The 15,613-nt window shown below is 43.6% G+C and overlaps 3 protein-coding genes across 6 annotated transcripts; 2 read left to right on the forward strand and 1 right to left on the reverse strand.

Moving 5' to 3' along the window:
• The first annotated feature begins 413 nt into the window (after positions 1 to 413).
• Positions 414 to 7,976, forward strand: cep135 (centrosomal protein 135). Its single transcript, XM_053854247.1, has 26 exons — positions 414 to 610; positions 825 to 939; positions 1,316 to 1,506; positions 1,626 to 1,793; positions 1,873 to 2,014; positions 2,095 to 2,179; positions 2,245 to 2,373; positions 2,448 to 2,663; positions 2,728 to 2,793; positions 2,898 to 3,048; positions 3,117 to 3,340; positions 3,418 to 3,573; positions 3,659 to 3,787; positions 3,881 to 3,952; positions 4,153 to 4,304; positions 4,495 to 4,610; positions 4,688 to 4,842; positions 4,954 to 5,009; positions 5,162 to 5,330; positions 5,404 to 5,514; positions 5,589 to 5,774; positions 5,845 to 6,054; positions 6,160 to 6,362; positions 6,431 to 6,535; positions 7,475 to 7,615; positions 7,763 to 7,976. The coding sequence occupies exons 2-26, from the start codon at positions 827 to 829 to the stop codon at positions 7,785 to 7,787; spliced, it is 3,471 nt and encodes a 1,156-aa protein (XP_053710222.1). The 5' UTR covers positions 414 to 610; positions 825 to 826; the 3' UTR covers positions 7,788 to 7,976.
• chst14 (carbohydrate (N-acetylgalactosamine 4-0) sulfotransferase 14) lies at positions 6,998 to 9,836 on the reverse strand. 4 transcript variants are annotated; one of them, XM_053854251.1, is made up of 4 exons: positions 9,636 to 9,836; positions 9,465 to 9,572; positions 9,258 to 9,391; positions 6,998 to 8,974 (listed from the first exon to the last, which is right to left on the reverse strand). In XM_053854251.1, the coding sequence occupies exons 3-4, from the start codon at positions 9,378 to 9,380 to the stop codon at positions 8,147 to 8,149; spliced, it is 951 nt and encodes a 316-aa protein (XP_053710226.1). In that variant the 5' UTR covers positions 9,381 to 9,391; positions 9,465 to 9,572; positions 9,636 to 9,836; the 3' UTR covers positions 6,998 to 8,146. The 4 variants fall into 4 exon arrangements, with proteins under 4 accessions (XP_053710226.1, XP_053710224.1, XP_053710225.1 ...); XM_053854249.1 differs by having other exon boundaries at positions 9,258 to 9,572; XM_053854250.1 differs by lacking the exon at positions 9,636 to 9,836 and having other exon boundaries at positions 9,465 to 9,600.
• A 2,946-nt stretch (positions 9,837 to 12,782) lies between these two features.
• Positions 12,783 to 13,568, forward strand: LOC128762038 (high choriolytic enzyme 1-like). The gene has a single exon (XM_053869824.1). It carries the CDS (start codon positions 12,783 to 12,785, stop codon positions 13,566 to 13,568), a length of 786 nt encoding a protein of 261 aa, XP_053725799.1.
• Positions 13,569 to 15,613: the final 2,045 nt, after the last annotated feature.

The following is a 15,613-nucleotide window of genomic DNA, read 5'->3' on the forward strand; positions in this document are numbered from 1 at the left end:
TTAGATACATTGGATAAATGTGGCATAATTTTTCCATTACAAGAGGAAAAGGTAAAGGGTCTTTTTTTGTAATTAATTTTTCGATTGGTAGATATGGGGAGAATATTTTTCAGTTAATATTTACGCTTTACCCGTTTTTTTTTGTCACATTCTCTCAAATCTTTCAGATTGTATAGTATTTATCAATAAAGCAACGACCACTCAGAAATCACCATGCGCGTGAAATGTCATGCATCTGACCGCATTTAAATAATAATAATAAATAAATAAATATGTTGCCATTGATACCGCAATGACCATCCATAGGAAACCAATGAGATGCGCATGCGGAAATCTATTGTGTAAATCAACGATGACGTCATTCAGCGACATCTAGGGCGACCAATAGCGACTTTCCTTACTGCGGAGTTGGAAATACAGCCGGGACATATCGGCGCTCTTTTCAAACGTCTCCACGGAAACGTTTAACATTGACTGGTTGTACTGTTTCGATGCCTTGTACCACAGGATAAGATTTAACGCAACGTATACAGGAAGAATGTTTCTTAAAAAGTAGCATGTGCGCAGTGCTCGTGAAGTTGCGTTGCCAAGTAGCATCTGTCTGACGCAGGTAAGTCGTTGTAACTAGTTTCACCCTTCAACTGCATGCCAGTATTATACTGCTTTCTGTACATCTATCGGAATAGTTACCCACTGGCTTGAAGACCAAGTTCGGCTAGCTATGTTTGTAGCCAGCGAATCGAATTGTTGCGTTACATATAACGTTCTGTTAACATGGTGACGGAGTGTTTTGAGCTCATCTAATGCCGTGTTCTCTACTTCAGACATGAGTCGCAATGCTGAGAGGAAGTACGTCAATTTGAGGAGACGTCTCGACCAGCTGGGTTACAGACAACCGCTGGCTATCGAGTCTTTGCCACTGGTTGAGAAACTATTCAGGTGACCATATAAACAACAACAACTACACAGCTACAACTGCATTTCTCGGCTTGTCTGCCTGTGGTGTTCAGCTTCGAATCGAATGATATCTGTAAATGAAAGCGAAAGCACATGTGGCCTTATCCTCCAGAATGGAATAGACTAGGAACCAAACTTTAATGCATCACCAAGTGTCAAAACTGGAACTGGTACCAAAGCTTTCAAGCTTGCAGCAAAGATACAAATAAATGTGTACAGTTGTACTGCTCATGGATACCAATCGTAATATTGAAGCACAAACTCTAGATGTTTTATTGTACAAGTATGAGACAGATTTCATACGTATAATATGCAGGATTTGGTGTGCTGTAAATAATAATTTGCCGTGTGATTGCAGTGATCTTGTCCACACAACTGAAAGCCTTCGCAATGCAAAACAGTCTGCTGGAAAGCTTGATCAAGAAAGTCAAAATGCAGATGCTCTTCTGGAACCATTTAGGGCAGAGAACGCCCGACTGGTCAGAGAAAACAATGACCTGCACCTTCAATTACTCAGACTTAAAGAGGATAACGACAGAGTTACCAAAGGTATAATACCACAATGCACGTCTAAATGTGCTTCAGGAGTAACACAAGCTTCACTTTTTAGCGTATTGTTTATTTATTTCTTTATTTTTTTTGTAACAAAGCGGAATCTTTTGTTTCAGAACTTAAAACTCATATCCGTCAACTGGACCATGAGGCATCTGACCTGAAGTTTTTAAATAATCAGTATGCCCATAAGGTCAGATGCTTAGAAAAGGACACCAAAGCTAAGGCTGATCGTATCCTGCAGCTTCAGGAGAAGAACTTGCAGGCCGTGGTGCAGACGCCTGGTAATAAAAATTGAAATGAAGGCAACCTTCCTATTGTCTTTTAACAATCCTACAACATTGTTTAAAATCTGTTTTGAAGGTGGAAAAAAGCACAGCATTCCCTTTAGACGTCAGAGAATGCAGATTGATGAACTTGTTCCACCTCCTTCTACTTCGTCTTATCCTGTGTCACAGCCTGACAATCCTTATGTGGCGGACTTGTTGCTGCTGGCTGATGGAAGGTTGGGATCTGATGGATTATATAGATTATTTCAATATCAACAAGCTGCTGATTATTTGTCTCCATCTCTGTCTGTTTTAGGATTGTTGAGCTCCAGGAAGATATCCTTAAACTGAAATTAGACCTGGAGAGGGCGCAGGACTGTATAAATCATAGGGACAATCAGGTGATTGATTTTCGTTCACTGTAGCACAGTAGAAATGCAACCATGCTCTTTATTTCCGACTGTAGGTGGAGGAGCGTGAGAAGGAAATTGAGCGTCTGAATCGTGCTCTTCATGGAGGACGGCCTCAGGATGTGATTTCTCTGGAGGCTCAGAACTTGAACAATGAGAAGATGATTGCTCACCTAAACCTTCAGGCAAGTATGAACACCCTTCAGAATAAGAAAACTAAACATGTACCTTTGCCTTTAACTGTTTTCCACTGCCACAGATGGGGTACCTTCAAGAGACCAACAGCACACTAGAGAAGCAGATAGAAAAACTACAACAGAAGAAAAGGAACAGCTTCTCTGAAGTTGCTGATTTATCTTTGAAGAACATGGAGCTGTGTGAGGAACTGACGCAAATTGATCACCTTGCAAAAAAACTGGAAATAGACAAAGAGAGAGCATTACAAATGGCAGATGTTGAATTGCAACAAGCAAAAGTAAGACCGGTGTTGATGCTTATGTTCTTGGTGAGATTTGGAGTAAAACTGTAATGGTTTCCAGAGAGAGATCAAACAGCAACAGAAGAGCATTGAAGGCTTGGAGGATGTTATCACTAATATGAGAAAAGTATGTATATCACAGGACAGCAATGGATTTACTTCCACCTGTGCTGAGTGTAATTTCCTGTTTCTTCCAAAATAAAATGAAAATACTTAATTTTTGTCTCGTAGAGGCAGAAGGATCATGATGCTGAAAGAGACCAACTCAGAGTCCAATTGTCGCAGCTGAAAGAGCAGAATGAAAAGATGGAGGGGCTGATAGATTTCCAAGAAGAAGAAAAAGGCAGGCTACAGGGCAAAATGGAGAAAATGATTATAGCTGGTAAACAAAACATTTCATTTTATGTGTTGATTGTGAAGTTTTTTTACTATTCTGTTTTTGTTCAATAGAGAAGAACTTGGTGCAGGAGGTGGAGGCCATGCGGTTGAAGCATGGGTTGTGTGGATGTCAGCGATCTCCATCTCACGTAAAAGCTTTTAGTCCGAAAGATGAGAGGAATCACTTTCGCAAAGAGTCTGAGCACTACAAACAGACCGGAGAGACAGATGGCCAGGACTCAAGCCCCAGTCATAGTCCAAGGAAAGGCAAGAGTCCTGGCTCCAGAGGTGGCAAAGTAAGACCAGCTTCTGCTTTCCATCCTGGGAAGTTTTCACTATATAATTCCACAGATGCTAATTGTATAATTTCCAGGCGGCTTCATCATCGCCGGATCTCCTGCGTGTGCTGACCGAAAGAGATAAGCTTCGTTCTGCCCTGAAGGCCTTAGAGGAGGACATGGTGCAACTACAGAGCACTGCACGCGCATTATCGGCCGAACGGGACCAATACAGAGATTTACTACAGCAGGTTTGTTCCCCCCTTTTGTTAAAGTGATCTTCTGCCACCCACCAAAATAAAATGTACTAAATGAGTTTATTTACTTTCACACTAGGCTCAGAGGGGACAGAATAACTCTGTGGTGTTTGCTGAGCTTTCTCAACTGACAGCGGACTTCAGAGAAGCAGAAAACAAAATAATGCTGCTCACGGCAGAAAGAGATAGTTTGCTGGAGCAGTTAAAGGTACTGCAGTAACTAATGAATTGTGTTCATGATTTGGATATTAGCAATTCAAGTTGACTATATATATTAATGACTGTGTCCACTGCTCTGAAGGTGGCCCAGATCCCAGGCTACAACGAGAGAGAAGGAGGGGAACTGAGGAGCCGTGAGAATATTATCAGAAGAGTAAGTGGAAATTCTTCTCGACTCTTGGGCTACTTTAAGTGTTCAGAGGGATGTTGTCGAGTTAGAGTACCTCTATAAGTTCGTATACAAGTTGTGACCAGCAGCAATTGAATGCTTTCTAGGGGTTTCTTCTGTCTTCTCACAATTACCTTCAATCAGTTGGAAGTTCTTCTGGCTAAACATAGTGAGTTTATTTGCAGTACGAGCAGGAGATATTGGACCTACAAATGCACGTGGATCTGCTGAAAGAGGGGAAGGAAGCTGTGGAGCTGGAGCTTGAGGTCAAGTCCACTGCTCTGATGCAGAATGCAGAGGAGATGGCTCAGCTGAAAGCTGAGTCCAGTGCCTTAAGGTTTTCTTTCTTTTGTTTTTGTATTTCATTAGTTTGCAAACTACTCATGAAAAGTAAAGTGGTTAACAAAATGTTCAAGGATCACCGAAACATTTTGACCTATCTGTGTACAAATCAATTATTATTTTTCATTTAAAGCTTTATCTCCCAGCTGATGTCTTGGCGTCTTATGTTTTCTGTCAATCTAAAGGCTGCTCCAGGACCAGATGCAGCATTCACTGTCAGATACACAACACAGACTGTCTATGAAAATGAATGAACTGCATGGTGCTAACAACCAGATTGAAAAACTGGAGGAGAAAATAGGTGGGTGTTTCAGTCTTCATAGAGCATTGCACCAAAAATTCGGAGTGTTGTGATCACCATGTACGCGATCTGACCAGGGGAGATGAGTCAGCTGGTCAGCAGGCACAGACAGGACGGCGCAGTTCTTCAGAAGTCCGTCTCGGTTCTGGACAGAGAAAAAGATGCACTGCAGGACGACGTGGATCAGAAAACCGAAAGTCTGGTTCATCTCCAGGAGGAGCTCAAGGAGAAGGTGGTATCAACCTTGTGTGTTCAATTGGAACTAAAAACTAAAATTTGTTTGCCTGTGAATTTCTAAAAGCATTTTAGTAAAGGTAGACTTACATAGTCTTCACTCTTTTAGGAAAAAACCCTTGAAGATGTCAGACTCACTGTCACAAACCTGGACACTGCACTCAGGTTGGTATTCAAAATACAAACATCTACTCATGTTCATTTTAGTCACGTTTTGACACCAAAATCAATTGTTTAATAATTGTGAGATTCATTTAACAAAGGGAGATTTATTGAAAAGCCATGTTATTAAACATCACTGATGTTTGTGTTCGCAGTCAGCTGCAGGGGGCGCTCAACAGCCGCGAGAGAGAATTGACAAGTCTCAGGAGGCAGCTCGATTCTTGCCAGGAGGATTTGTCCAGACACAGGAGAGACAAAGACGTCACTCTAAGAGAAAACAGACGACTACAAGACGACCTGGCCACGATGACCAGAGAGAACCAAGTCAGCAGGAATTTCCCCGTTTTCTTGATTGTCAGTAACTTTGTGTGTAACAGAATACTGTGATTCTCCAAAGGCTCTGCATGCAGAAATGGAGCAGGTCCTGCATGAGAAGGACGAACTGAAACGAAAGGTCCATGCTTACATTTCAGAAGTATCAAAGGTGGAACAGCTGATGGCCACTAAGGCAAGAATACTTTTTCGGTTCATTGAAATGTAGATGGAGACAGAACAGGGTTTTAACTTGTGTGAACCCTTCAGGAGCAGGAGAACCGCGACCTACTGGATCGCTTCAGGATTGCCCAGTGTGAGATGGAGGAGCGCCAGCAGAAAATACTGAAGTCTGAAGATTTCACCAACTCTGTTCGCATGGAGCTCCACGCCTCAGATTCGGAACGCAGACTTCTTCGCGAGACTGTGAGCAAGCAGGAGACGGACATACAGCACGTAAGGCCGTAACGGAGTGATTGATATTGTGGAAAGAATAACTTCATTTTGGAAATCTGTCTCTCTCAAGCATGTGGAGGCGCTTCAGGCGTATGAGACACAAGTGTCGTCGCTGGTCCGTGGAATGTCGAGGCTGGAGCAGGACCTGGAAAAAGCCAGAGTGGAGAAGACCACTCTGCTCGACGACTTGGCCTCTGTCAGGGAGCTCTGTGTCAAACTGGACTCTGGCAAGGACATGACCGCACGCCAGCTCACGGCCAAGAGCATGGAGCTGGAGAGGGTGAGGCACTTTGGCTCATACTGTAGAGATCTTTATGTACACACGCAATATGGAGTGAACTTCAACATTCTCATTGTAACATTTCTGCTTTCTCATGGCATCTAGATGACAGGAGAACTGGAAGACGTGCGCTCGGAGACAGAGCTGCTGAAGAAGCAGCTGGCCAGTGAAAGGCTGTCTGTGCGGAACCTGGAGACGCTGCTATCTTCCAATCGCCAAAAGGAATTCCAGTCCCACCTGACGGCCGCAGAGAAAGAGTCAGAGTTGAAGTTACTTCAGGACAGACTCGCTTTAGCCAACAGTAAAATGTCAGAACACTGGCAAGTAACTTTCACAGGCCCCTGAACATGATATTCATTTTGATTCATCATCTCAGTGCAGAGCATGAGAGGGACGCGTCCAGCCTGCGAAGCCAAGTCTCCCAGCTTGAGACTGAGATGGATGTTATGAAAAGGCAGCTCATCAGTGAACGCTTTGAGCGGTAATCTTCTTTGTGTCTAGCAAGTGCATTAACACCCACATATTTTATCAGACATCCCAGGGACATTGTTAGACAGCGCGAGTAGATCTCTAAACATGCGCCACAGAGCACTAAAGGTACCTCATGTTTATGTAATGAAATCTATATTTAAATGCTGTTTAAGTTTTCCTGTGACATGAACGGTGGAGACTAAGCTTTTGCTTTTCTATGTTTAATACATGAATGTGGCTCTGTCAGTTAGTGCAGTTGAGGGGTAAAAGACTGAGAAATGATTTTAACCAAATAATTATATAGTTGTCTTAGTGTTGTCTCCAGTCCATTTTACATTACAATAATATGAAAGTAACAAGAAATGTGGATGATGAGTAAAGTGGGTGCCAGAAAGTGGTGGGGCTATGTTGCTTTTATTATTGGCAAAAACATTTTACTTTAACAAATGTAAGAATGAGAAATAAGGCAAGAGGAAAAACAGATAATGAATAAGGTAAAAGCCAAGCAGAATGAATGCGACATCAAGTGTTTTCATTGAGCACTGCCGGCAGGCGCTGATATTTACACCAGCATTGAAAGAACTATTTGATAAATAACTTGTTCTTGTTTAGACCTGAGCAGTACGAGGTGTTTACTAAAGTGAATGATGAATGCATGTTTGAGTTTCAAGTTTCCAGGTCTTGTTCTAACACGAGACGCCTGAGTGAGGGGCCTTTTAAGCTGTTATAGGGCAGATTAATATTGAAGTTGTTTAATACATTTTGTTTCTCATATCACTTTCAGTTGTCTAATCTAGTTGAAGAAGGTGATGGTGGTGATGCAATGAGGTCTTAGAACAACATAACTCTCTTGAGCTGCATCATTAGTACATGTTGCACAAGTCTTGCTCAAAAGCCCATATTGCAGCGCAACACTGTGTGACAAACTTGTGACTGTCTCCGACTGCAGTGAGCGGACAGTTCAGGAAATGCGAAAACAAGGTGCTTCAATCTCATCGTCCTTAAACATGTCTGCCGACCCCCAAGACGTCTCGGCCAACCAGCCGAACCCACAGCCGCAGGTCCGCTCTAGGGAAAAATCATCTGACAAGTAAGACCAACTCAGATCATGACGCATATTCTCGATGCCCCGGTTGTGTTGGTAATTTTCTCTGAGACGTGTTTGAACAGAGAAACTTTCCAAGTTTACAGCACATGCATTCATGTCTCCAACCCCAATCCTTTTGTCTCTTCTCAGAAGTGTGAGTTTCATGGATGAATGACTAATGAAAAGTGCTGACGAGGCAATCCAGTGAGAGGTTCGAGTGCCAATGTGAGCTGGGAAACATCATCCGTGTGTGGGAGTCTTTACTTCACTGAAGTCATTAGTAGGTTTTACTGCTGAGTCCTAAATGTTCTTCCTCTTCTGTTATATTAAATTATTGCTCAAATAAAGTCAAAAAGAAATTAAATCTACTCGTAACAAGTTTTATTTGAATGTAAAACATGAAAAAGTTCAAATAAATCAGGCTTGTCCATCAAGAACTTTGGGTCCTCTGTAACAGGAATGTGTAGCGATACATTGACCTAGTATAAAAGTACACACCTTTAAAGAAACACGGTTTATATTGCATTGGGACACTTAATGACGGCAGTGCTCAGTGGTTGTATTGGGCAGGGGGTAGGTGAAGAGGGAGAAGTCTAGAATGTACTTAGGCAGCAGTTCTCTCAGCAGCTTCTGTGGCAGACTGCAGAGGTAGTAGTGTAGTGTCTCTGATGTAACGGGTTTGTACCAAGATTGCCTCTCAGGAAAGTGAACATCTGGCGGTGCTCCTATTTTCTCCAGCAGATACTCCGAGTCTCTCTCCAGATGCTCGTAATATCCGATATAGTCATAAGAGACGGCACACGGTTGGCACAAGTTGTACACGGGCATCCAGTGCTCGTTCATACGCTCCACATCCTCATCCAGCAGGTATCGAACAAACTCGGCAAAGGTCACGTCGTCTCCGGTGACCAGCGAGTGTTTGTTGGACTTCTTCCTGTAACGTTTGATGATCTCCACGCCGTATTTTTTCTGGTACGACTCAATCTCGCCAAATTTGTTCCTGTACGCTGAGAGCAGACGCTCCATCGGTTCTCGCACAAACATGAACTTGAAGTAGTGCTTAAGACGGTAGCGGATCTCCTCTGGCTTCAGGGAGGCTAGAAACACCAGGTCGCTGCGATGGTTCATCTTGATATTGACCTTCACATTCTTCAGGGCTCCACTTAGGACCTTCATGACCCGCTTCCAGTTGGAGCAGGCCACTTTGGGGACGTAGCAGTAGAGGAAGCGGTACTCGTCGTTGACCAGGATGTGCTGCAGCACGGTTTTCCTCTGCTGGGGAGTCAGGGACCAAATGCTGTGAGGCATGTTTTTCTGGCTGCACATGGTCCTGATGGTCCGGTTCCGGATCTCCTGCATGATCTGGGAAGTGAGACTGACTTAATACAGTATTTGATTTGGTGGCTGGTGATTATTCAGTCTATAAACTGGCACATACCAACAATCACTCCATTTGACCAAAGATTACTAGGTAATATCAAATAATGAAGGTTTTCTAGAAATGTTGTCTCAACAGGGCTCTTGAAAAATTCCCAACATCTGGAAACGAATAAACAGGAAGTTGCTTCGCGGAGAATTCCTCACCTCATAGGATGCCAGGCTATTTTAAACATCTCCGAGAAACAAAACATCTTCAAAACTCTACCTGGGAATCCACGTCCACGTTTTCCCGACCGAGCTTCCCTGCCTGGCGGATGAAATCGGAGCGCCTGGCGTTCCCCCGGGGTGGAGGCGTCTCCATGCTGTTGAGCATTCCTTTCTCGATCATGAGCAGCAGGCCTGCGGATGCCACGATCACCAGGAACGTTAGCACTGAGGGCAGCACGGCGGAGCTCCGGCGGACCGAGCTCACCGTCGGCCGCAAGTTTATCAGGGTGGCGCTGCGGGCTCCCATCGTCCGCTTTGTGGAGTCCTGCCTGCGTGGAGACGCGCCGAGTCTCACCTGGTCTCCTCCCGATCGCTGTTTAAACTTCATTTAGAAAGAAAAAACCGACACGCCGCTGTACAATAAGCAGATCGCTACCTGCCGTCCATGCTGCGGGCTAAAAGCCAGCGCTAACTCGAACGTCGGCCTCGCTGTTCATGTCATGCAGAACTTCTGAGGCTTTTTCGGAGGCTCCAAACTTTACCCCTCTCAACGAGCACTTTTACTATTTGTGACGTCACCACCCGCTGTCTTCAAGTTTCCGTTTGTTCCTCGAAAAGCTGCACGAGCAACACACTGTTTCCGCGACGCCTTCAAAACAAGTGCCGTCAATATGCGCTAGTAACTGTAGATTGAGTCTCACTTTATGTGTGTAGGCATTCAGTTTCTCGCACTGTTATGTGTGTGAAACAGTGAAAATAGAGGAACAGTTTGCAAACCACCAAAAGGATGTTACCGTTTATGCAGATCTACGCACCAAACCATTCCGCTGTTAGAGTTTCTGCACCGATGTCTGGGTCGTCCTACTTCTTTAGGTTAGAATCCTATTAGCTATTAATATGGATCACAATGGCTGAGTCAAACTCTAATCCACATTCCCCGCAGCCGTTTACTTTGGGAACAAGCAGCAGGTTTCTCGTTTGAAGTCGCGAATGCGTGTGTCACTATTATTTATTATAGTGTAATGACTATTTTATGACCATCGTTTTTTCAGCCAAAAATGCAAATGAATAAACAACTATACAAGGCAACGTATAGAGGAACGTAAAAGGAAAATAAATCTTGGTTGGCTGGAGCTCTAACCTGTGTGTGCACGTGCCCTGTGATGACGTGGTGATCTGATTACTTATCTATATGTAGTAGTAGATTAATGAATAACTGGAAATATAATAAATGGATAATGATACAATTGTTCATTGTATGTTCATACAATGCGTTCCCTGATTCCTGTTGACCTATAGAAGCTCCCAGGTTAAAAATGGGAAGGAAAATTCAAAATCATTTTCTACACTTAGTTAATCATGTAAATGCTTGAAATACTTTGTCACTAATTCTGATATATACACTGCAGCAATGAGCGTTTTACTAATACTTGATCAGCAGCTCAATACAACGCAGTGATGATTTTCTCCCAGTCTTTGCTGGCATCAGTCAGGTTTGCCATCATCAGCACCATAAAGCAAAGAATAAATCAACATTTTCTGCCACACCAGTCATGGCACTTAAACCAGTGAGTTTTATTGGGTTTTGTCTGGTACTACAGTATAGAAGGCTCTATCCACATGACAGCACGAGTTCTGTTCGATCTGCCTTCTGTTTGCGTTTTCAGTCATTGGAAAGTGAACCTTTGGAAAGACTGGTTGCTTTACTTTTACAGCAGCTTTTCAAAACTATTTGAAGATGCTGATGTCATAGCACAAGCCATGAGTCTAGACTTTCACCAAAAAGCTGTCACTTCACAACAACAGCTGCACATTCGGCAATAGCTGTTGATCTTACTGCAGTCATAAATCTTTTGCTTCTTTTTTACAAACAACACAGAGTGCATGTTGAAAAACACGTGGTCACCTGAGATTTCTGTCACAAACTCAAGTTTAATATTTGGAGTGCACGATGACATCGCTGTAATGTTGACATCGGCAAATCTTTTTAATACATGCACAAGCATCATGGTGTCTTCTTTGTGCTCTGGGCAATACAACGCCACACACAGGCCTGGCATGTGTACTACATGCCTTTCAGAGATTTTCACCAGTTCTATTTTTGCATTGGAAATGAAGAGCAAACAGGCCGAAAATGACAGGTTTTTGTGGGGAATGAACTGACTACCTTTCATGGGTGTCCACTGCGTTTCACCTCTAAGAATGTTTTTCTCTGCTGATTCAGTTCTTTATATGCTACTGTGAATGAGTTTGTTCCAGAAACCCATCCATACCTCTCTTCACCAGTGCATTATTTGGTCATGGATATTCATTTATTCATACCACCGTCAAAGAAGCCGATCCGCTTGTCTTTCAGTAAAATTGTCAGACCTTTATGGGACAAGAAACATGCAATATCATTTTGGTGGTTTTCAAAGTCAGCATCTCAGTGTAGGTCTGCACTCACTGAGTGCTTTTCTTGTGAACAACACTCATCATGGAGTGGCCGAGGTTACTGTATGTATTTGCCGCCTGTCAGTTTGTTTCGAAACAGAATAACTCCCCAGCAAGATGAACATATTGCAGTAAAACATTTAGGACTGGTGGGAGATGGACTCACTTTAAAGTGATTGATACTTGTGATGTTCTTTAGCTTTGGATTGCAGACTAAATATTTCCCCCCTTCAAGCCTATTACCACCAGTGCACTGTCGGTCACGTGACCCATGGCTATCAAAAACAAGCACATGCAGGAAAACTGAATAAGATACAATCTCTCCAACAAATCAACCATCAACATTTTAGAGGTTTTCTCATTCAAACTAACTTATCTGTCCTAGTGAGGACCAATTTGGGGAAAAAATGCTTCTTGTGGGGCCCCTTTGCTGGACCCCATAAGGTTAAGACTCAATTTGAGGATGAAGACTTCAAAACAACAAGGTCATTACAATTGAGTTTAAGTTTGGTTAAGAGTCCCGGTTAAGTTTAGCCATTTGTTTTAGATGTGAGAGGTTGAGGAAAAGCATCATGTCGATGAGAAACCACCAAAAGTCCTAACAAGGGTATAAATGTTAACGTGCGTATCTTGTATAGCTATACTTGTGGGGACCAAGCCTTGGAAACACACCTCCTTGTGGGCGACATTTTGCTGGATCCCACAAGTCCAAGCCTCAATTTTGAGGATTAAAACTGGGTCATCATAACTGAGTTTAGGTTGAAGTGTTTAAGTTTGTTTTAGGTTTTGGGTGGAAGGCTGGGGAAAGCTTAATGGCAATGTATTGAAATATAAATGCAAACGTGTGTGTGTTCGGAGTTGCAGAGTGTGTGAGCACCTCACCAGGTTTTGGGTGCTTTTTCCAACAAGAGGCATTAAACGTGACTCTTCAGTGTTGACCAAAGATTACACACATTGTTTAAGTAGTAGGTTTGTCTGGAGAAGCCTTACCACCAAAGTGTTGTTTAGGATCAGCTTGGTAGACCCCAACCCATAATCCTGCAGACACACCTCTGCCGTGGAGTATAAAGACCTGGGACTGGGTTCAGTCCAACATCAAGCTCTTTGAGACTGCAGAACTCACCAAGCTCTGCTCAGACCAAACCTGAAGATGGTTCTCTGTGTCAGTCTTCTACTGTTCCTGCTCGGCTTCTGTCAGGCTCGACACTTGCAGCAAGAAGAAGAAATCCCAGTGGACCACCTCGACACTGTGGATATCAGCACCAGGATTCTGGCCTCCAACAACAACACGGATGAGGTTCTGATGGAAGGAGACCTGATGGTTCCCAGAACCAGAAATGCCATGCGCTGCTGGTACCAGAGCTGCCAGTGGAAGAAAGGCTCCGACGGCCTGGTGACTATCCCCTTCACTGTGAGCAGTGAGTTCACCAGCTGGGAGAGGAAGAAGATCGAGTACGCCATGGAATCTTTCCACACCAGAACCTGCCTCCGCTTTGTCCCCCGTCAGAGCCAGTACGACTTCATCAGCATTGAGAACCGAGGCGGCTGCTTCTCCTCTCTGGGCCGAGTGGGAGGGATGCAGGTTCTGTCTCTCAACAGAAGAGGCTGCCTCTACCACGGCATCATCCAGCACGAGATCAACCACGCGCTGGGCTTCCAGCACGAGCAGACCAGGAGCGACCGGGACCAGTACGTGAAGATCAACTGGGAGAACATCAACCCACAGATGGCCTACAACTTCTACAAGCAGAACACCAACAACCTCAACACTCCCTACGACTACTCCTCCATCATGCACTACGGAAGAACCGCCTTCTCCATCGCGTACGGGAAGGACTCCATCACCCCCATCCCCGACCCCAATGTCCAGATTGGCCAGCGGCAGGGAATGTCCTACTGGGACATCATGAGGATCAACGCTCTCTACCAGTGCTGATCTTTAACTTTAAGTGCTTCAGCTGATAAATAAAATGAATCTGTGCAAAATATTTCATTAATGCATCTTAATATTGACTATTCTCCCTGAAATGAAAGAAACATGCCATTTTCTTCTTTCATGTGAAGGACTGAACAGAGATGATCAGAAAAGTCAATTGGATTCTTGCATCGAGAAGAAGAGAGAAGTGAAGGATCTTGTTTTCTGTCGAAGGAACAAAACCACCCAGTTGTCGAAAACAATTTGAAACTAACACTGCTCATCTATCGATGATGAAAACAGCAAGAGACTTTATATCTGTGGGGCTTAATAGTATTTTGAGTCATACATGTTTCATTTTCAGTTCAAATAGCAGATGACAAAATAAATGATGTCTACTCCAATTCCATTGATGTTATATTTCAGATTTTCACCTGCAAAAACAGTCCGTCCGAAAGTGATCCATACCTCTCTTCACCAGTGCATTATTTGGTCATGGATATTCATTCATACCACCGTCAGAGAAGTTGATCCACTTGTCTTTCTCCTTTTAGTGAAATAACAGATGAACAGATTTCAGTGAAATTTGCAGGAGACCATTATGGGACAAGAAACAGGCAATATCATTTTGGTGGTTTTCCACATGACCATCTGAATGCATGTGTCTTATGAAGATGCGTCACTCAGTGGTGCACCACATGCTCCCGTCCTTGCTCACACCTACTGTATGTGTTGTGCAAATTTGTAATTCTACTGCCACCAACTGTTGTCAGTGCTCTCAGTGGAATTTCAAATACTACAAAGGTATAAAATAATGGCAATACAAATAAATACAGGACTGTGATATTTGGTAAAATAAATAAATAAAAACCCCATGTGGGTCAAAGTCAGCATCTCAGTGTAGGTCTGCACTCGCTGAGTGCTTTTCTTGTGAACAACACTCATTGTGGAGTGGCCGAGGTTACTGTATGTATTAGTCGCCTGTTAGTGTAACGCTGACTGAAGCAGGAGACTCAAACGCAGATTGGAAGCAGAAGATGGGTATTTAATTGTGCGGAACAGGAAGAGTCTTCGGATGCTGTGGTAGAGATCCCAGACAAATGGGTGGTGAGAGTCCAGGAGTCCGGCTGGCTGTGCGGTGGCAGTGCAGTAGGTGCAGGCAGGCTGAAGCTCTGAGGCAGAAAAGACCAACTGAAATAACTCAGGTAATACAATAAGCAGGAAGTGGCAAATAGCAGATCATCTCGCTCGAAGACAAACCATGAATGGCTGACGAACAGGCGAGGACTGGCAGGTTGGTCCGGTCTTTATATCTTCAGGAGATTGGAGGCAGGTGTGGATGTGACGAGGTGGGTTGGGCGGTGACGTCAGCGGAAGAGGTTGTGACAGTTAGTTTGTTTCGAAACAGAATAACTCCCCAGCAAGATGAACATATTTCAGAAAAAAATTCTAGGACTGGTACGAAATGGACTCACTTTAAAGTGACTGATGCTTGTGGTGTTTTTTAGCTTTGGACTGCAGACTAAAGATTTCCCCCCTTCAAGCCTATTACCACCAGTGCACTGTCGGTCACGTGACCCATGGCTGTCAAAAACAAGCACATGCAGGAAAACTGAATAAGATACAATCTCTCCAACAAATCAACCATCAACATTTTAGAGGTTTTCTCATTCAAACTAACTTATCTGTCCTAGTGAGGACCAATTTGGGGAAAAAATGCTTCTTGTGGGGCCCCTTTGCTGGACCCCATAAGGTTAAGACTCAATTTGAGGATGAAGACTTCAAAACAACAAGGTCATTACAATTGAGTTTAAGTTTGGTTAAGAGTCCCGGTTAAGTTTAGCCATTTGTTTTAAATGTGAGAGGTTGAGGAAAAGCATCATGTCGATGAGAAACCACCAAAAGTCCTAACAAGGGTATAAATGTTAACGTGCGTATCTTGTATAGCTATACTTGTGGGGACCAAGCCTTGGAAACACACCTCCTTGTGGGCGACATTTTGCTGGATCCCACAAGTCCAAGCCTCAATTTTGAGGATTAAAACTGGGTCATCATAACTGAGTTTA

Source organism: Synchiropus splendidus, chromosome 1 (genome assembly GCF_027744825.2).
Source record: "Synchiropus splendidus isolate RoL2022-P1 chromosome 1, RoL_Sspl_1.0, whole genome shotgun sequence".
Taxonomy (NCBI): Eukaryota; Metazoa; Chordata; class Actinopteri; order Syngnathiformes; family Callionymidae; genus Synchiropus; species Synchiropus splendidus.